Below are 20,645 nucleotides of genomic sequence, written 5' to 3' on the forward strand. Positions count from 1 at the left end.
GCACATGTGTGAGAAACCAAATGTACCCCACTTTCTGGGATGTTTCCAGAGCCTTCTGCAAGATGGGACATGCTCAGAGCCAGGAGTTGGTCACTGCTGGCCGTGGCCCTTTCTCAGCTGGCCCTTTTTTTTGAGACAGAGTTTCGCTCTTGTTGCCCAGGCTGAAGTGCAATGGTGCAATCTTGGCTCACTGCAACCTCTGCCTCCCAGGTTCAAGAGATTCTTCTGCCTCAGCCTCCCAAATAGCTGGGATTACAGACATGCGCTGCCACACTTGGCTAATTTTGTATTTTTAGTAGAGACAAGGTTTCTCCATGTTGATCAGGTTGGTCTAGAACTCCCAATCTCAGATGATCCACCCACCACGGCCTCCCAAAGTGCTGGGATTACAGGCATGAGCCACTGTACCCAGCCAGACTCTTTTTTTTTGAGACAGATCTCACTCTGTCGCCCAGGCTGGAGTGCAGTGGTGCAGTCTCTTGGCTCACTGAAGCCTTAACTGCCTGAGCTCAAGTGACCCCTGGGCCTCCCAAAGTGCTGGGATTACAGGTGTGAGCCACTGCACCTGCAGCCTCTAGACGACTCTTGGTCTCAGTTTTACCCCTCTAGAAAATGGGAGTAATGGCCCCTGGCTCGTCTCTCACACAGAAAACATAGCAAGTAGTACCGATAGTGTTTGGAACTTTGAAATAAAATGTACCAGAGAAATTTGAGGGGTTGACCAGGCATTGTGGCTTAGGTCTCTAATCCCAGTACTTGGGGATGCTGAGAGAGGAGGATCACTTGAGCCTAGGAGTTCAAGACCAGCCTGGGTAACAGCGAGACTCCATCTCAATATTAAAAAAGAAAAGAAAGGCCGGGCGCGGTGGCTCAAGCCTGTAATCCCAGCACTTTGGGAGGCCGAGGCGGGTGGATCACGAGGTCAAGAGATCGAGACCATCCTGGTCAACATGGTGAAACCCCGTCTCTACTAATACAAAAAATAAGCTGGGCACGGTGGCGCGTGCCTGTAATCCCAGCTACTCAGGAGGCTGAGGCAGGAGAATTGCCTGAACCCAGGAGGCGGAGGTTGCGGTGAGCCGAGATCGCGCCATTGCACTCCAGCCTGGGTATCAAGAGCGAAACTCCGTCTCAAAAAAAAAAAAAAAAGAAAAGAAAAGAAAAGAAAGAAATTCGAGAGGTTGCTGATCCTCACTGTCCCCCTTGCCCCTGTGCTAATGTGACAGTACTACTGGGTGTGTGACGCTAACACTCGTGAACACTGCTTTGAGTGGGTGTCCAATGTTAACGTTCTGGGGGAGATGATACCCCAGTAGGTGGAGGTGATGAGTTAGGTCAGAGGCAGTGGGCAGTGAACGGAGGCCACTGGGGTAGTAGGAAGCCATAATAGGTCTGGAATGGGGCGAGGACTTCATTTCAAAGGGTTGAAGTTTTCTTTTTTTTTTTTAGAGACAGGGTTTCACCACGTTGGCCAGGATGGTCTCGATCTCGTGACCTCGTGATCCGCCCGCCTCGGCCTCCCAAAGTGCTGGGATTACAGGGGTTAGCCACCATGCCTGGCCTTTTTACCTTTTTTTTTTTTTTTGAGATGGAGTCTTGCTCTGTTGCCAGGCTGGAGTGCAGTGGTGTGATCTCAGCTCACTACAACCTCCACCTCCCAGGTTCAAGTGATTCTCCTGCCTCAGCCTCCCGAATAGCTGAGACTACAGGCACCCATCACCACACCTGGCTAATTTTTGTATTTTTAGTAGAGATGGGGTTTCACCATGTTGGCCAGGATGGTCTCATCTCTTTACCTCGTGATCTGCCCGCCTCGGCCTCCCAAAAGGCTGGAATTACAGGTGTGAGCCACGGCGCCCTGCCATCAGAGGGCTAAGTTTTCTTGTGAGGTTTCCTGGGGTCCTCCTTCTGGAAGGCAGAGTTCCTAGGTAGCATCTGAGTCCTCCTCACAGCTTATACCTGGGTGCTGTGCCCCTGGAACAGAACGGACTCAGAGGAGAAAAAACACCCTGTGCTGGGGGCTGGGAGGGGCTGGAGACCTGCACCAGCTGGACCTGTGCCATCATTGCTCAGTCCTGGCCTTTCTCAATCCTTGGGCCTCTGGTAGGTGAATTGTTCCTGGGTTCCCTCTTGTCCTGGTTGAGTTAGAGTCTCTTGCACCATCCTGCTGATGGTTGGTTGACAAATGATCATATTAAGCAACGTGTGGTGTGGAGACTGGTAAAGGGATGGCAGGGTGGGGGTGGAGGCCTGGGTTTTAGAATCTGTCCCTTTCTACCCCTGAGCAATGCTTGCCCCAGGAGTTGGGGCTGGGCCCATTCCAGTCCTTCCAGCCTAACATCCAGACGCCAAGGCATGCCCCAGGCCTTCTGGGATGTTTGTATGTCCTGTGAACATCGGAGCAGATTTGAAGAAATCAGGGTTAATCAGAGTGAAACAGGTTCCTTTTTTGTGGCATTCCTCAGTGCCTTTAATAAGTGGTGTATTGTGAGTCTTCAAGAAACAGCAAGAGGGAGGTTCCACATACTTCCTTGCATGAGAAACCCTTTTCACAGGGAATTTTGCAGACCACTGTTCCATCGAACAAACTGTAAGAAGTATCCATTTCATCCAAGGCAGCCCCATGTTCATTTCACAGAGGAGGAAACAGGAATGCATAGAGGGGAAGATTCTTGCCCCTTGCCTCAGGCTGGGTTGCTGGTCTCCTGAGTGCAGCCTGGGCCTCCCTCCCTTGTGAGTGGGGAAGGGTGTGCTGCAGGGCTACTCCTCTTCCTCACCTTCATACCTTTCTGTCATCTTCAGGGGGATCAAGTCTCCCCCACTCGTGAGCTCAGGCTCGGCCGTGGAAGACAGTGGGTACAGGAAGCAATGCTCTTTCCTGGGAAGACATCCCACACACATTACCAGCGTTTACCTCCCAACCTTGCAACTTTTTAAATTGACAAGTGACATGTAAATTACCTACCTCTATGATCACTGACGAATGTTCTAAATGGTGTAACCACCACTGCAATCCAGACACAGAGCATTTTCATTGCCCCAAATGCTCCCTCACTCCCCTTTGCAGTTAATCCTTCTTCCTAACCCTGGCCCCTGGTAACCACTGAACTATTTTTTTTTTTTTTTGGACGGAGTCTCACCTCATTGCCCAGACTGGAGTGCAGTGGTTCAAGCGATTCTCCAGCGGCAGCCTCCCAAGTAGCTGGGACTACAGGCACATGCCACAACACCCAGCTAACACATCAGTCAACACAGAAGCCTTCTGTGACCAAATGTATGTGAGGTTTTCTCCATATGCCCAAGCAAGCAACCAATTCTGTAGTGGACAATAGCTGGGTGTCCTCCAATTCATTTCTGACACTATGTAGCTGGAGATAGAATCAGATCCCAGAGGTTGAGGACAAGACCGCCCCCTACTTCCTTTTCTTTCTTTCTCTCCTTCCCTCCCCTTCCCTCCCTCCCTCCCCCCTCCTTTCTCCCTCTCTGCCTCCCTTCCTGCCCTTCCTTCCCTCCTTCCCTCCCTTCTCTCTCTCCATCTCTCTTTCCTTTCTTACAGAGTCTCAGTCTGTCACCCAGGCAAGAATGCAGTTGTGTGATCTTGGCTTACTGCAACCTCCACCTCCCAGGTTCAAGCAATTCTCCTGCCTCAGCCTCCCGAATAGCTGAGATTACAGGCACCTGCCACCATGCCTGGCTAACCTTTGTATTTTTAGTAGAGATGGGGTTTCACCATATTGGCCAGGCTGGTCTGGAACCCCTGACCTCAAGTGATCTGCTCACCTCCGCCTCCCAAAGTGCTGGGATTACAGGCGTGAGCCACCTCGCCCAGCCTACCCTGAATTCTTTCTTGTGCAGTATCCAAGAACCCTCTTTTGGGGTCTGGATCGGGACCTCTCTCCTGTAACATCTTTCTGGTGACTATAAAGGGATGATTGTGAGGAAACCCCTGACCCAAAGGCTAACTGGGAAAGTGGTGGGGTCCGGTAACATCTTTCTGGTGAACCCTGAAGGGATAATATTGAAGAAACTCCCTGACCCAAGGAAATAGACTGCAGGACTAGTTGACGGACTTGGGGCAAGTGGGGTGCCTACACCCGGCTAAAGAATGGGATTGGGTTAGAGGCCCAATTTAGGGGACTTAGAGTCTCTCCTAAAACAGAGTGGGTTAGAGGCCCCTCTCTTAATAAAAGGCAAGAGGCCAGGTGTGGTGGCTCATCCCTATCATCCCAGCACTTTGGGAGTTTGAAGTGGGTGGATCACGTGAGTTCAGGAGTTCGAGACCAGCCTGGCCAACATGGCGAAACCTCATCTCTACTAAAAATACAAAGAGTAGCCGGGTGTGGTGGTGGCATGCATCTGTAGTCCCAGCTACTCAAGAGGCTGAGGCAAGAGAATTGCTTGAACCCGGGAGGCGAAGTTTGCGTGAGCCAAGATGGCACCACTGCACTCCAGCCTGGGCAACAGAGCGAGACCCCATCTCAAAAATAAATAAATGAATAAATAAAAATAAAAGGCAAGAATGCTTGACTGACCTTGGGTTAGAGGCCCAACTTAGGAGGGTTAGAGTCCCTTGTAAGATTTAGGGAGTTGGAGGCTCCTCTTGATAAGGTCCCTTTCAGCTAAGACCAGGTTTGGCACTACAGGATATTAACTGCCATTCTCTTTGAACTGATGTGCCTTGCGCTCTTTGCTGATGGCTGTGGGTGACAGGCATGTACAGGATCGTGGGACATGGGGAGCTTTTTCCTCCCTAAAAGGGAAACTTGAGAGCTGACGGGACTGCTGGAAAAGATCCCTTTGCTACCGACAAACTTTTGGCACACCTGAACTTTTCAGTGTCTCTGCAATGGGTGAGTCTTTCTCTGGCCTCCCTGAGAACCTGCCTTCAGGCAATGCTTTCCTTTCTCTCTCTATGCAAACCAGTTGAATGAATGGTAAAAATCACTGTCTCCTGTAAAGTTAGGATTAATGGAAAAAAGGATTTGTGGGGCTAGTCTTTTTTTGTTTGTTTTGAGATGGAGTTTCGCTTTTGTTGCCCGGGCTGGAGTGCAATGGTGCAATCTTGGCTCACTGCAACCTCCACCTCCTGGGTTCAAAGGATTCTCCTGCCTCAGCCTCCCCAGTAGCTGGAATTATAGGCATGCACCAGCATACCTGGCTAATTTTTTGCATTTTTAGTAGAAATGGGGTTTTCCATGTTAGCCAGGCTGGTCTCAAACTCCGGACCTCAGGTGATCCACCTGCCTCAGCCTCCTAAAGTGCTGGGATTACAGGCATGAGCCACTGCACCGAGCCCATTACTCAACATTTTCTTAAACTGAACACTTATTAATTTTTCATAGGTCACCTTTTGTCAGAACTCAAAAGTTATGAATGGCCATCACCATATTGGTGCTTTCTGACTGAGAGCCTCTCTACCCTGAATACAAGAGAACCTCAAAGTTAGGCAGGAATATCATCGCCCCTATGCAGCCTGAAGAAGTTACAGAAGATGGACCTTCATCCCTCTGCAACCCTTAGGACTAAGGGTTCTCTTATAAAAGGGAGGGGAGAAAGGTCAGAGGTGTTTAAACCAGAGCAACTTCATCTTGATTAGGAGCTAAGTTAAAAGGTTAAGACCAGGCCGGGCGCGGTGGCTCACGCCTGTAATCCCAGCACTTTGGGAGGCTGAGGCGGGTGGATCACGAGGTCAAGAGATCGAGACCATCCTGGTCAACATGGTGAAACCCCGTCTCTACTAAAAATACAAAAAATTAGCTGGGCATGGTGGCGCGTGCCTGTAATCCCAGCTACTCAGGAGGCTGAGGCAAGAGAATTGCCTGAACCCAGGAGGCGGAGGTTGCGGTGAGCCGAGATCGCGCCATTGCACTCCAGCCTAGGTAACAAGAGTGAAACTCCATCTCAAAAAAAAAAAAAAAAAGAAAAAAAAAGTTAAGACCTACTGGGTTGCATTCCCAGACAGTTAAGGCATTCTAAGGCACAGAATAAGATAGGAGGTAGGCACAGGATACAGGTCATAAAGACCTTGCTGATAAAACAGGCTGCAGTAAAGAAGCTGGCTAAATCCCACCAAAACCAAGATGGCCACGAGAGTGACCTCTGGTGCTACACTCCCACCAGCGCCATGAAAGTTTACAAATGCCATGGCAACGTCAGGAAGTTACCCTATATGGTCTACAACAGGGAGGCATGGAGAAGTAACTATAGCATATCATGGAGAAATAACCGTGACAGTGGCAGCCAGCAGCCCTTGGGGCTGCTCTGTCTATAGTGTAGCCACTCTTTTACTCCTTTACTTTCCTAATAAACTTGCCTTGGCTTTGCACTGTGGACTCACCCTGAATTCTTGTGCAAAATCCAAAACGCTCTCTTGGGGTCTGGATCGGGACCCCTTTCCTGTAACAGGACTACAGGCACACCAGCTAATCTCTTTTGTATTTTTTGTAGCGGTGGGGTCTCCCTACGTCACCAGGCTGGTTCTGAACTCCTGGGCTCAAATGATCCACTCTCCTTGGCCTCCCAAACTGTTGGATTACAGGCATGAGCCACTGTGCCCTGCCAAAACTTCTCTCTTTATTTCAAATATGATGGAGAAGACAAGCAAATTGCTTAAGGGAGTTACAGAGTGTGAGAGGCAAAGAGGCGAACCAATGATTCAAACCCATGTCTGCCTGACTTTCATAGTCTAAGGTCCTAACTAGCCCTTAGGGGTGGTTCCTGTCCTGTTGAAAGTAAGAACACCTGCTTTCTGCAGCATCCATTACGGACCAGCCAAAGAACCCAAGTTCTTTACCCAAACTTACTTATTATTAGACCTCATGCTTTATCAAAAGCTACCTGAGATCCGTGCTTTCTAAGGCCAGTTTTACAGAGGGAGAAATAGAGGCACAGAGAGGTTGCGTAGCCACTTGTCCAAAGTTGCACAGCAAGCATCAGAGCTGGGACTTGAACTCCGGCCCTTTGGCTCTGGTGTCCATGCCCTTGCCCATTTTATAGCATGACCTTCATCAGAACCAACCTCCCTAGAGCCTGTCCCATCTGTCCCGCCCCAGGAGAGCAGAAGACTCACCCACTTCCTTCAGAAATGTTCCCAGTTTCTCCTCAGGGACATCACCTTGTGGGAAAGCTGGGAAAGATGTTTTTGGAGCCTGGGATGCTGTGTCTTTCCTGGCTCAACTTCCAGGGCCTCCTCTGGGGGTGCGCTTAGGGGAATCCCAAGTGTTCCTCCTGAGCTCACAGGGCTGAGGGCCCATCTATCCACCCCATCCTGCGTGCCTCTGTGGTCCAGAGCACACTCAGAACCCGGAGAGCCCACAGTCTGCAGGAAGACAGACAAGCAAATGGACATAGCTTCATGTCACTTGGGGTCTCCCAGCCCCAGCTTCAAACCCCTTTTTCCTGCCTTGGGTCTTCCTGCTGCTCCTTCCCCCATCCCTCTCTGCCTTGCCCTCTCAGGACCTAAACTAAGTCTCATTTCTACTCCTGCAGGAGCAGCTTATTGAGGATTTCCGCAGAATTCCCCAAGAGGCATTGGTACTTGCTCTGCGGTCACAACATTCTCACGCTCTTCGTGACTTCCACAGCTGTTCTACCGTGGGGGAGGTGCTGAAACAGAACGGGGCACAGGGAGCCCCAGGGGCCCCAGGCCAGCTGAGCTAGGCTTTCCTGAAGAGCGGGGTCTTGTCAAGGAGGCTGGGGTGAGGGTGAAAGGAGGGTTTTTCAGCCAAGGGAAGTTCCAGCCCGTTGTGTGTGGGCCGCAGGGAAGGCGAGTGTCTGTGCCTGCATGGGTTCCAGGGGCACTGGGCTGGAGAGGAGGGCACGGGCCAGCTCTCCAAGTTCCCCCTTGCCCACTATGTTCAGGTGGCTTGGGGTGCTCCTAATTCTGCAGCAGGCAGAAGGAGTGCTGGCCTGGGGTCGAACCCCAGCATGGTTATGCCACACCTGGGGCCTTGCCAATCTCTCTTCTCCTCACTCTCTGGGGGCCTCGGTTACTCCTTCTGGACAATGGAAAGTTGCAACAATCAGTGTTTTTTGTCACACACTTGAATGTATGGGCTTAGAACTCTTAATTTCTTTTTTTTTTTTAATTTTTTAATTTTTTTTGAGACGGATTCTCACTCTGTTCCCAGGCTGGAGTGCAATGGCGTGATCTCAGCTCACTGCAACCTCCCCCTCCCGGGTTCAAGCCATTCTCCTGCCTCAGCCTCCTGAGTAGCTGGGATTACAGGCGCCCACCACCATACCCGGCTAATTTTTGTGCTTTTAGTAGAGATGGGGTTTCACCATGTTGGCCAGGCTGGTCTCGAACTCCTGACCTCAGGTGATCTGCCTGCCTCAGCTTCTCAAAGTACTGGGATTACAGGCGTGAGCCACTGCACTGGCCTTAATTTTTTAAAGAAGACTTTACCAAACCAATAAATAAAGTATTAAGTGCATGTTGTTATGGTTTGTTTGTTTGTTTTTGAGATGGAGTTTCACTCTGTCACCCAGGCTGGAGGGCAATGGTGCGATCTCGGCTCACTGCAACCTCCCCCTCCTGGATTCAAGCCATTCTCCTGCCTCAGCCTCCCGAGTAGCTGGCATCATAGGCGCCTGTCATCATGCCCGGCTAATTTTTTTTTTTGGAGACGGAGTCTCTCTCTGACACCAGGCTGGAGTGCAGTGGTGCAATCTCGGCTCACTGCAACATCTGCCTCCTGGTTTTAAGTGATTCTCCTATCTCAGCCTCCCAAATAGGTGGGACTACAGGCACGTGCCACCACGTCCAGCTAATTTTTGTGTTTTTAGTAGAGACGGGGTTTCAGCATGTTGGCCAGGATGGTCTCGATCTCTTGACTTATTGATCTGCCTGCCTCGGCCTCCCAAAGTGCTGGGATTACAGGTGTGAGCCACTGCATCCGGCCAATGCCCAGCTAATTTTTGTTTATTTAGTAGGGACAGGGTTTCACCATGTTGACCAAGCTGGTCTTGAACTCTTGACCTCAGGTGATCCACCCGCCTCAGCCTCCCAAAGTGCTGGGATTACAGGCGTGAGCCACAGTGCTTGGCCACGTGTTGTTATATTTCCCAGACGATTTGAATCTCCATGATTTGAGGAATTCCTGAAGCCACTTCTTGAACCCCTTCCTGCTATGATTGTGTTTTCTGGTTCTGGTGGCAGGGCTATGGCCGTGTGACTTGTGTGGTTATACATGGCCCCTGCGCTCAGAAGGGCCCTGTACTTGGTTTAATGCTCTGTTTTTGAGGTCTTGAAATTTTTTATGATTTTGGAACAAAGGGTCCCACATTTTTATTTTGCACTGGGTGCTGCAAATTATGTAGTCGATCCTGGCAATAGTGGCTCCACACTCCCAACAACACAGGAAGGGGTCCCTGGAGGCCATTCTATGAGTATTGTATTTCCCCCCATACTTGCCCAGAGTCTCCCTGGAGTCTTTGCAGCTGGAGGAGCAGGAGGACAGCATGGAGGGGAAGGAAGTTACCCTGGGAAGTAGCACAGGGTAGAAGGGCAGCCCTAGTCCAGCCTGTCAATGCCCAGAGTGCAGCAGATTGAAAAGCTGTATCTCCAGCCCCTCTTGTTGGCCTGGACTGCAGGAGAGACACAGGGCTATCAGGGTGTTCGGTGGGCTCAAGACAGAAGGGGACAGGGAGCACAGCTGAGAGAAATAGGAGGCCCAGATCAGACCAAGGGAAACTGTGAACTGGAGCCAGAGGTCTGAGTCCTGCCAGCAGCCATGACTTAGCCAAGACCTGCCTCTCAAGGCAACTCCCTGACCTGGCTCTGGACCTCAGTTTCTTCCCTTGCCAAATGGGGCTGGTGGTCACCCCTGCCCTGTCCTTCCAGGAGTGCTATGAGCTCAAAGGATGTGGACACACGGGAGCCCTGTGTATCCTAGAAGACCACACGCAGGTCACGTCCCTGGACTCAAGTGGCCAGACTCCATAGACGCGATGACCATGGTGTGGCTGGGAGGAGGCGCAGGACATAATTTCCATTGGCTCCATTTCCCCAGCCACACACCTCTCAGGGATCCCAGTTTGAACTCAGATCCAGGTGGCACCTGGCCCCAGGCTCCCTGCATGCTATCGTTACCATGACAAACCCACAGATTAGCATTGGGGTTTTTACTTTGGTGACAGGATGGGTCCCAGAGGCCCTACACAATGCTGTTACTATAGGCAAGTTTGCTGGGAGAAAACTCATTTTAACGGGGCTGTCCTTGCCCATATAGGTGATCACTATATGATCACCTTGCCCTTGGAGAGAGCAGGGGCTCCTTGCCCAATGGAGAGAGCCCCCTGCTTCACCAGCTGTAGGGACAGCAGGTGTCTTCCACTGACAGCCAGGGTCTGACATCCATACGACTGCCACCAGTCCCAGCTCTGCCCACCCCTCATAGCCCCCATCACCCATCACGCCTACTGGGTATCCATCTCCCTCCAACCTGCAATCTCAGCTCCTGAGGGCTCTACTCTTGTGCTCTTGGCTTATTAGTTCTATTTCAGGAAGGAAAGAAAACCCTAGGGAGGGAAGTCGCTGGAGATAGGATCAGTGGTTCTCAACTGGTGGTAAGTGGGCAGGAAGGCGGCCTTTAAAATCTCCTGAATTGCTTTTCGGAAACAAGCAAAAGCCAGGTGTCACTCAGATCTGAGTTCAAGTTGGGATCCCTGAGAGGGGTAGGACTGGGAAAATAGAGTCAGTGGAAACTGTATTGTGATCTCTCCTCCTTTCTTCCTCCCAGGGAGTTCGTCTCTTTTGTCTTCTCCTCTCAAAAGGCATACAGGTGGGCAGGGGACTGGGGAGCCTCTGGATGGGGCAGTTTCCACCCTTCCAGGCATCCATGAGCAGATGGACTGACTTCCACTGGGGACAAGCCAGGCTGTGGGAAGGACCACATGGGCCCTGCAGGAAAGGCGTGGGGATGTGTGGGGCCTAACATGGAGTGCCCTGCCTTACTCTCTCCTCCTGGAAATTGCACTCTGGAGGGGCTCTTGCTTGAAGCACATGGTCTCCTGGATGCTGACCCTGAGATCCTGGGGAGTTGCAAGACTTTGTCCTGCAGAGGAATAAAGAGAAGCTTCCCAAAGCAGTCCAGTGTCCAAGGGTAGGCCTTGCCTGAGGAGTCCCAGCTGCCCTCTCTACATTCATGTCTAGAGTGAAGGCCTACTCACAGGAACTGGCATCCAAACCCACCAGGCTGCCCCACATCTGAGCTGGCCTGAGCCTGGTCCTCGTCTGGAAAGCTCGTGCATCGTCTAACTCAGCCTTGGCTTCCACCTGTGCCCAGCCCAACTTATCATTCAGCCCCAGACTCTGCCGAGAGAAGCTGGAAGAAGTTTTGTTACTGAAACCAGGACATCTTGTTGCAGATCAAGCCTGGGCTGGGACAGGCTCCAAGGCTTCCAGCCCTAGCATCAGCAGCCCAGTTCATGTGGCCACCATGTCGCTGGTCCTGCACTCTGTTTGCTTCCTGCAGTGGGGACTTTAAGAGATCTTTTGGAATGTATAAGGAGCCACCACGGTCCAATCCACAGGTCTGGTTCTTCCCTCTCATTCCTTGTTTGACCAACAGGAACTGTTCACTGTCCTTTGGAGTGAAGCAAGCAGTGAGGGGCATGGCAGGAGGGGAGGGGGCAGGCTCCTGGAAGCCTCAGGACCCCAGAAGCAGAACAATTCCTCAGAACAGTTGGTCAAGCCTGACCAACATGGTGAAACCCTGTCTCTACTAAAAATACAAAAATTAGCCAGGTGGGTGGCACGTGCTTGTAATCCCAGCTATTCGGGAGGCTGAGGCAGGAGAATTGCTTGAACCCGGAAGCAGAGGTTGCAGTGAGCCGAGATTGTGCCATTGCACTCCAGCCTGGGCAACGGGGTGAATCATTGAGGTCAGGACTTTGAGACCAGCCTGGCCAACATGGTGAAACCCTGCCTCTACAAAAAATACAAAAAATTAGCCAGGCATGGTGGCTCACGCCTGTAGTGCCAGCTACTTGGGAGGCTGAGGCAACAGAATCACTTGAATCCAGGAGGCAGAAGTTGCAATGAGTCTAAATGGGTCACTTAGAAAATTGATGATTGGCCATTGGCTCTGGGGAATTTTTTTGTTCAGTTAATTTTTTTCAAATGTCCCTGGTAGCCCTTGCGCTGGGTGATGGCCTGGCTGGGTTGGCTTCTGTCTTAGGCTCCTTCTGGAGTTTAGGATTCCCATCCTCTGGAACCTCCTCACTGACCCACCTCTTGTGGTCTGCTTAGACTCAGAACAAGCCCCAGCTTCCTGCTTGGGGCCCCACTGAGTCTTTTGTGGACCAATGTCCCCTTCCCTCTGTCACTGTTTCCAACACTCCTCCCCTCCTATCTCCTCATCTAGCCCCTGCTGGCCACCATGCTTTTGCTCAGCCTGTTCTGCTGGCCCTGGCACTCTCTCCTATCTCAAGTCTGCCTTCTTCCCAGATTTCTCCCCTGACACTGTGGCCTCTGCAGCCTTCCCTTATGCCTTTCCCGGCAGTAGGGACAGCGCCAGTTTTACCTGAACTAGATTGGTGTTGCCACCATAGCTGCACCATGACCTCAGGGCTGCATATCTGCATGGCCAGCCCTGAGAGTTCCAATTCTAAGTCCACCATGACCTGAGTGATGTGACCTGGCAGTTGGTTGGCATTTTACCCTGGCAGTAATAAAAAGGATGGCTGGAGACTGGGGGCCTGGGACATAGAGGGAGATGGGGAAGGCTGGTCTGAGGTACAGGCAAGGTGCCAGGAGAGGCAGCATGCAGTCCTGGCCTCCCACGGGGGTTCTGCCACCAGGAAGCACAGGGGAAAGAAGGACACTGACCAGGTTCTGAGCTGGGATTTTTTTTTCTTTTTTTTTTTTTTTAAGGCAGAGTTTTGCTCTGGTTGCCCAGGCTGGAGTGCAATGGTGCGATCTCGGCTCATTGCAACCTCCGCCTCCCAGGTTCAAGAGGTTCTCCTGCCTCAGCCTCCCAAGTAGCTGGGATTACAGGTATACGTCACTATGCCCAGCTAATTTTGTATTTTTAGTAGAGACAGAGTTTCTCTATGTTGATCAGGCTGGTCTTGAACTCCCGATCTCAGGTAATCTACCCGCCTCGGCATCCCAAAGTGCTGGCCCTGCAGGCATAAGACACTGTGCCCGGCCTGAGCTGGGATTTTTATTGGGCTGGGCAGAGATGTCCACAGTGGATAGTTCGGAAAAGGCCTGAGATGAATGAAGGTGGTCAGCAGAACTCGGAGACTTGGAGCCATCTTCAAAAGTCTTAGAGGCCAGGAATGGGAGAGGGTAGCTCCAGCATCCGCTCATCTGTGGAAGGTTTCCCAGAGCCTTTAGCAGCCTCAGTGCACCAGGTTCCCTGATCACATTGTGTAGGAGCTGGAGCCTCCTGGGTCTGCAGGAGAGGAAGGTACCACTTAGAGAAGTGGGGCTGGGAGATTCAGAGAGAGAGAGGAAAGATAGATAGATAGATAGATAGATAGATAGACAGAAAGAAAGATAGATTAGATAGAAAGGCAGATAGATAGATAGATAGATAGACAGACAGACAGATAGATAGATAGATTAGATAGAAAGATAGAAAGAATAGATAGATAGATAGATAGATAGATAGATAGATAGATAGATAGATAGATTAGATAGAAAGATAGAAAGAAAGAGAGAGAGAGAGAGAGACAGATAGATAGATAGATAGTGACAGCGCCAGAGGGACTGGAGCTGCCCAGGCCTTTGGGAAGGGACATTTATCTAGCTCTCAAGTCTTGATGTAAAAAAGTCTCTCTTTTTTTTCTCATTCCGCCTTGTCTAGAATCTTCTGATCACTCTATTAATGGGGTGAGCCATTATGAAAAAGGCAAACTGCTGAGAGCCTTCTTTCTCCCTCGCTAGGAGGAATGGATTCTAAAGTCAGCCTCCCTACCTCAGGTAGCACAGGTGCCCTGGGCAGGACTCACTCCTGGAACCTGGGAAGGCTGGAGTTTGTGCAATGGCCCCGAGAGGGAAAGCAAGTCCCCCTGAGTCCAGACTTCTGCAGTTGTATCAGAAGACCTTTGCATGCTGCTTGGCTCTGGCTGATTTCCTGTGAGGGCGTGTCCAGCACTGGCCGAGGTGGAACGTCCTCTTGAGGCAGCTGGAAAGGGGCTCTGAGTATGCCAGATCTCACCTAGAGGAACACAGGACCACGCGGGTCTCACACCCTAGCCTAAAGACTAACACTGCCATCTGTTTCTCTCTCAGTTTGGCTTCTTGAGGATCCTGAAGCCAGTAAGAAGGGTGGAGGAGGCTCGGCGCGGTGGCTTACGCCTGTAATCCCAGCACTTTGGGTGGCTGAGGCGAGCAGATCACCTGAGGTCGGGAGTTTGAGACCAGCCTGACCAAGAAGGAGAAACCCTGTCTCTACTAAAAAAATATAAAAATTAGCCAGGCACGGTGGCGCATGCCTGTAATCCCAGCTACTTGGGAGGTTGAGGCAGGAGAATTGCTTGAACCTGGGAGGCAGAGGTTGCGGTGAGCCAAGATCACGATTGCACCATTGCACTCCAGCCTGGACAACAAGAGTGAAACTCTGTCTCAAAAAAAAAAAAAAAAAAGGAAGGGTGGAGGAAGCAGGAGAGCCCTGAGAGGCCTGATGTCCCTGGGTGGCCCTTTTCCCAACAGCCATAAAGGGCCTGATGTGCAAGCCCTGCTTGACCAAGAGGCCATTGGGGCAACACCTGAACTGTGAAACCAGGTTGCACAGAAGCCCACTTCTTACTTCTCTCAAGGCCAAGTGTGCAACCAGTGGCCTTCGTCCAGGCTGCCACCTTCCGGGAGCCCTGCTGTCCAAGCCCCCAAGTGTCCCACAGGCCAACTGAGGTCAAGAGGTACCCCAGGCCTCAGGACCACATGGCCAGTCCACAGAGGAGCTGGGACAGGAGTTTGCCTTGTGGACGCTGGACCCCTCTAACACTTTGACCCTTTATCTCTCCAGCTGTGTTCTCCCTCTGCCAATACCAGTCAGCCACCCAGCTCGGTGTCTCAGTCAGAGCCCCAAACAGAGAGTAATTTGAGGCCAAATCAGGAGAGACTTCCCGGAAGCTGTAGGGGCAAAGAGGGGATGGCCCTGCCTGGTTGGAGGTCAGGGAGAGCTTCCTGAGGTGAAGGGCAGGCCAGACTGAGGGAGTGGGGCAGAGCCAGGAGAAAGAGCAGGAGACTCAGAGAGCCTATGTGATGGAGGTGTACGTGACATTCTGGCACTTGGGGTGTGCAGGGCTGGGGCGAGGGCAGTGGGAGCAAAAAGGCACCAGGCCCTGATGCCAGGCTAGGGAGTGTGTGGGGCCCTGAAGGTAGAGGGGTGAAATGGCCAAACAGGTGGTTTGAAGGAACCCCTGGACGATGATGTGGAGGGTGGATTATGGTCTGGGGAGAGCCTGAAACCTAGAGTAGGTGGAGTCTGAATGCTGGGGCAGCACTGCACAGGAGAGAAGAGGGTGGCAGGAGCTAGGCAGGGTGGAGGGGAAGGCCAGAGGGGAGTCCCTTCAGGAAAAAGGAGCTGGGGGTGCTTCAGGTCTCAAGCAGCAGGAACTCAGCAGAAGAGCAGACAAGGGGGCCCTGTGGGGACAACCTGGATGTTCATGGGAGTCTTGAACTTAGAGATACAGACTGAGTGGTGTCTGCCCATTATAACTGGTGTCCTGGGAGAGGGCGTCCCCAGGGAAACCTGAGGCCAGGGAAGAGAAGCAGCCCAGGAGGCAACCCCACAAGCTCTCAATATTAAGAAGACAGCCCTGGCCGGGCGCGGTGGCTCACGCCTGTAATCCAGCACTTTGGAAGGCCAAGGCAGGCGGATCACGAAGTCAGGAGATCGAGACCATCCTGGCTAATACAGTGAAACCCTGTCTCTACTAAAACTACAAAAAATTATCCGGGCGTGCTGGCGCTCGCCTGTTATCCCAGCTACTCTGGAGTCTGAGGTAGGAGAATCGCTTGAACCCGGGAGGTGGAGGTTACAGTAAGCCGCGATCATGCCACTGCACTCCAGCCTGGGCAACAGAGTGAGACTCAGTCTCAAAAAAATAAAAAAGAAGGCCGGGCGCAGTGGCTCACGCCTATAATCCCAGCACTTTGGGAGGCCGAGGCAGGTGGATCACGAGGTCAAGAGATTGAAACCATCCTGGTCAACAAGGTGAAACCCCGTCTCTACTAAAAATATAAAAATTAGCCGGGCATGGTGGCGTGCGCCTGTAGTCCCAGCTACTCGGGAGGCTGAGGCAGGAGAATGGCTTGAACCCAGGAGGCAGAGGTTGCAGTGAGCCGAGATCGTGCCATTGCACTCCAGCCTGGGTAACAAGAGCGAAACTCCGTCTCAAAATAAATAAATAAATAAAAAAGAAGACAGCCCTTGGGGGTGACCAAGAAGAAGCCACCAGGGAGGCAGGAGGGACAGCAGGAAAGTGGCATCAGGGCAGACTGGGGCAGCAGGAAGGAAGGGTCACCAGTGCCTGTGCAGACAAAGACTGAGGGTGGCCAGTGGGCCCAGGGTGGGCTGGCCAGCCTGCAGTGGCCTCCAGTGTGAAGAACTGAAAAAATGGGGTTAACAAGTGTAGACAAACTTTCCTAAGACTTGGGTTTGGAGAAACCAGGGTGAAAGGCCATGTGTGGAGGGGCTTGGGAACATTTTGAGACTGAGAAAAACAGCGAAGAAAGATGCAGAAGGGATAGATGGAGCAGAGCCTCCATCTGGCTGAGGGCTGGGTCCAGAGAGCAGGCGGTATGGCCTTGAACTGAAAGGGCAACTTCTCCCTAGCAAGGGTGAGTCTCTAGGTTGGGGGTGCTTATTGTCTTCATTCATCAGTTCCTTTTTTTTTTTTGAGACGGAGTTTCGCTCTTGATACCCAGGCTGGAGTGCAATGGCGCGATCTCGGCTCACTGCAACCTCCGCCTCCTGGGTTCAGGCAATTCTCCTGCCTCAGCCTCCTGAATAGCTGGGATTACAGGCACGCGCCACCGTGCCCAGCTAATTTTTTGTATTAGTAGAGACGGGGTTTCACCATGTTGACCAGGATGGTCTGGATCTCTTGACCTCGTGATCCACCTGCCTCGGCCTCCCAAAGTGCTGGGATTACAGGCTTGAACCACCGCGCCCGGCCAGTTCTTTTTTTTTTTCTTTTGAGACTGAGTCTCACTCTGTTGCCCAGGCTGGAGTGCAGTGGCGTGATCTCAGCTCACTGCAACCTCCGCTTTCCGGGTTCAACGGGTTCAAGTGATTCTCCTGCCTCAGCCTTCTGAGTAGCTGGGACTACAGGTGTGAGCCACCATGCCTGGCTAATTTTTGTATTTTTAGTAGAGATGGGGTTTCACCAGGTTGGCCAGGCTTGTCTTGAACTCCTGACCTCTGGTGATCCACCTGCCTTGGCCTTCCAAAGTACTGGGATTATAGGCGTGAGCCACTGTACCCGCCTCATTCATCAATTCTTAATTGATGCCTACTGGGTGCCAGGCAGTGCCTAGAGCTGGAGATTTAGCAGTAAACAACTAAATCCATCACCCTGACTCCTGAGGAGTAGAAGGGTGAAGAATAGGCACCTGGCTCTCTTCCTCTCTTGAGGACTTAACGCTCTTGAGCAACCCTGGCTATGACAATCTCCTGTCGGGCCTGGCAGGTCATCAGAGAGACGGAGAAACCACTTCCTCATCCTGCACACAAGGCAGGTCTTCCTCACTGCCCAGTGAGGCCAGTGAAGCAACAGCCAGAGGCTGAAGCAAACCCCAGCCCACATCCTGGAAGGCAGCCAGGGATGGGTGGATCAGGAAGGCTCCTGGTTAGGCCTTTGCATCAGGCTCAGGCTGGGCATAAAGGACGCTCCTGTGGACTGGAGGGAGACAGGCATGGGGACCATGAAGACCCAGAGGGACGGCCCCTCCCTGGGGCGGTGGTCACTGGTGCTGCTGCTGCTGGGCCTGACCATGCCTCTGGCCGTCATTGCCCGGGTCCTCAGCTACCAGGAGGCTGTGCTTCGTGCTGTAGATGGCCTCAACCAGCGGTCCTCAGATGCCAACCTCTATCGCCTCCTGAACCTGGACCCGAGGCCCACAATGGTGAGCTGTGGGGGAGGTTCTGCTCTGCTCTGGCCGGGCTTAGCCTTCTATCACTCCTTCTGCTCTTGCTGCACCACCTGCCAGGAGGGCACCTCCCCCTTTAAGTGTGGTCCCATCTTTTCCAGGGAACCGTCTAGAGCTTGCGTCTCATCCCAGCATGAGAGCTTCCTGTCTTAGAATTCCTGCTGTGGCAGGGATACCCTCACTCCGACCCCATGCCGGAGGAGGGACTCCTGCGAGCCCCGGGCACTAGGGTGGGGCCATTGGCTCTGGGCAGGGACCTCCTCTGCTTTAATTCCCTTCTGTACCATGTTACTCCACACAGGGAACAACTCTGTCCAGACTTTAGGTTCCAGTGGGCATGTCATGTCCCCCAGGAAGCCCCCTGAGTTCCCTTGCCCCCACCCCAGAGTGGGAGGAGCTCCTTGTTAGAGCTCATCTGAGGTCTGCTCCTACTCACTGTCCAGCTAGGAGGCAGGAATGGCTCAGTTCTCCTCCCCTCAGTACCCTAGCCCCAAGCCCAGGGCCCATCGCACATCAGGTGCTGTTGAAAGCCTGCTCTCTTGGTGGCGGGGGCGGGGGTCAGGGACATAAATCAGAAAATACAAGAATGGGCCTCCCGATTTCCTCCTCTGACTAGGATGGGGATCCAGATACCCCGAAGCCTGTGAGCTTCACAGTGAAGGAGACAGTGTGCCCCAGGACAATACAGCGGTCACCGGAGGAGTGTGACTTCAAGGAGGACGGAGTGAGGCTGGGGACTGGGGGTGTTGGTGGGTGCCTCCCAAAGAGCTGAACAAGGGGTCCCTGGGGAACATTTCCCACTGGGATGGGGCTGGAGGTTATGGCAAATGGATTCAAGTTTGACCTTGAGCTTCTCCTTTCCAGCTGGTGAAGCAGTGTGTGGGGACAGTGACCCTGAACCAGGCCAAGGACTCCTTTGACATCAGTTGTGATAAGGTGAGTGGGCTGTTCTGGGATGCAGGGGCTGATGGGGGCATGGAGTGTGGACCATTCTATGGGTCAATTACCTACCCTCCCAACCCAGGACAGAGAAAGCCCCACCTACCCAGGGCTCTTCCTTCAATCTGAGCTCCATCTCCGGGCGGCTCTGGAATCCCTCAGAGCAGTAGCTCTCCAAGTGTAGCCCTTCCTCATTAGATATGCAAATTCTCAGGCCCCACTCAGACCAACTCAGACAGACTCTGGGTAGGGCCCAGAAATTTGTATTTTTATCAGCTTTCCAGGAGATTCTGGCTCCTGTAAAGTTTGAGAGCCACTTAGGGCTTTCTTAGAGCATTCAGCTCTCAGCCCTGTGTTCCCATCTCAGTGTTGCTGGGCTGGGTTGTGTGACCCTGCAAAGACCTTCACCATCTCCGGGATTCAACCACATGCTTCAAGGGTCACAGTCAGAGGTTGAACTGGGGCCCCAAAGCTCCTGCTGGTGGGGGCACGAAGGGGGGGATCTAGGTGGGGAGGGGGTCTTGGATTGACCCTGGGCACAGCCCTCACAAGGAACCTGTTTCTTCCTGTACACAACCCCAGGATAAGAAGAGAGTTGCCCAGCTGGGCAGTATCCTCCGGAAAGCTGGAGAGAAGATTGGCGGAGGACTTAAAAAAATTGGCCAGAGAATCAAGGATTTTTTTGGGAAGCTTGCACCCAGGACAGAGTCCTAGTGTGCGCCCTATCCTGGCTCAGGCTTCTGGGCTCTGAGAAATAAACTGAGAGCAATTTCCTCAGGCTTCAGTCTCACTTGTTTTGCCCCTTCTCTCTCACCACAGCTGAGCCCTTAACTCAGGGAGGCCACATGTGAGTGTGAGTGTGTGTGAGTGTGACGCAGAGGTGGCGAGGGCAGTGTTCCATCCAGGAGGACACAGGGTGAAGCCACAGAGCCAAGAGGTCCGAGACGCCATCCCCATTCTCAGTGGAACCCCCAGCAGGGAATTAAGGAGCTTAATTCCTTAATTCTACTCTGTGTGTGGTGGAGAGGGGGATGCTGTGGAGCTGTTCCTGCTGATGCGGAAGGACATTCGAGGGAGGGGCCAAGTGTGTTGTTAACACTCAGAGAAGCACGGTCCAGGCCCACGGGTGGCTGGCCAAGTGGGTGCGGTCTGCCTGCAGGTACAATTCCTCTAAGACTCCAATGCTTCCTGAAAATCCTAACTCAGGAAAGCCCATAATTCCTGGCATTTCCTCTGGCATTGAGACACATCACAGTTTCTTCAGGTGGGTAGCAGATTTACCTTGTGGGCTTGTTTCAGGGATTGTTAAAAAACAAGAATATGGCTGGGTGTGGTGGCTCACGCCTGTGATCCCAGCACTTTGGGAAGCCGAGGCGGGCGGATTGCTTGAGCTCAAGAGTTTAATACTAGCCTGGGCAACATGGCAAAACCCTGTCTCTACTAAAAATACAAAAATTAGCTGGGCATGGTGGTGTGTGCCTGTAATCCCAGCTACTCAGGAGGCTGAGGTGGGAGGATTGCTTGAGCCTGGAAGGCAGAGGTTGCAGTGAGCTGAAATTGCACCACTAGACTCCAGCCTGGGTGACAGGATGAGACC

At 52.4% G+C, this 20,645-nt stretch overlaps 1 protein-coding gene across 1 annotated transcript; it reads left to right on the forward strand.

The window, feature by feature from the left end:
• Positions 1–17,853: 17,853 nt before the first annotated feature.
• On the forward strand, positions 17,854–19,821 carry CAMP (cathelicidin antimicrobial peptide). The gene is made up of 4 exons (XM_012473812.2): positions 17,854–18,085; positions 18,726–18,833; positions 18,974–19,045; positions 19,631–19,821. Exons 1-4 carry the CDS (start codon positions 17,876–17,878, stop codon positions 19,760–19,762), a joined length of 522 nt encoding a protein of 173 aa, XP_012329235.1. The 5' UTR covers positions 17,854–17,875; the 3' UTR covers positions 19,763–19,821.
• The last annotated feature ends 824 nt before the right edge of the window (positions 19,822–20,645 follow it).

This window comes from Aotus nancymaae, unplaced genomic scaffold (genome assembly GCF_030222135.1).
Source record: "Aotus nancymaae isolate 86718 unplaced genomic scaffold, 86718_ANA_hifiasm-v0.15.2.pri h1tg000067l, whole genome shotgun sequence".
NCBI classification, from domain to species: domain Eukaryota; kingdom Metazoa; phylum Chordata; class Mammalia; order Primates; family Aotidae; genus Aotus; species Aotus nancymaae.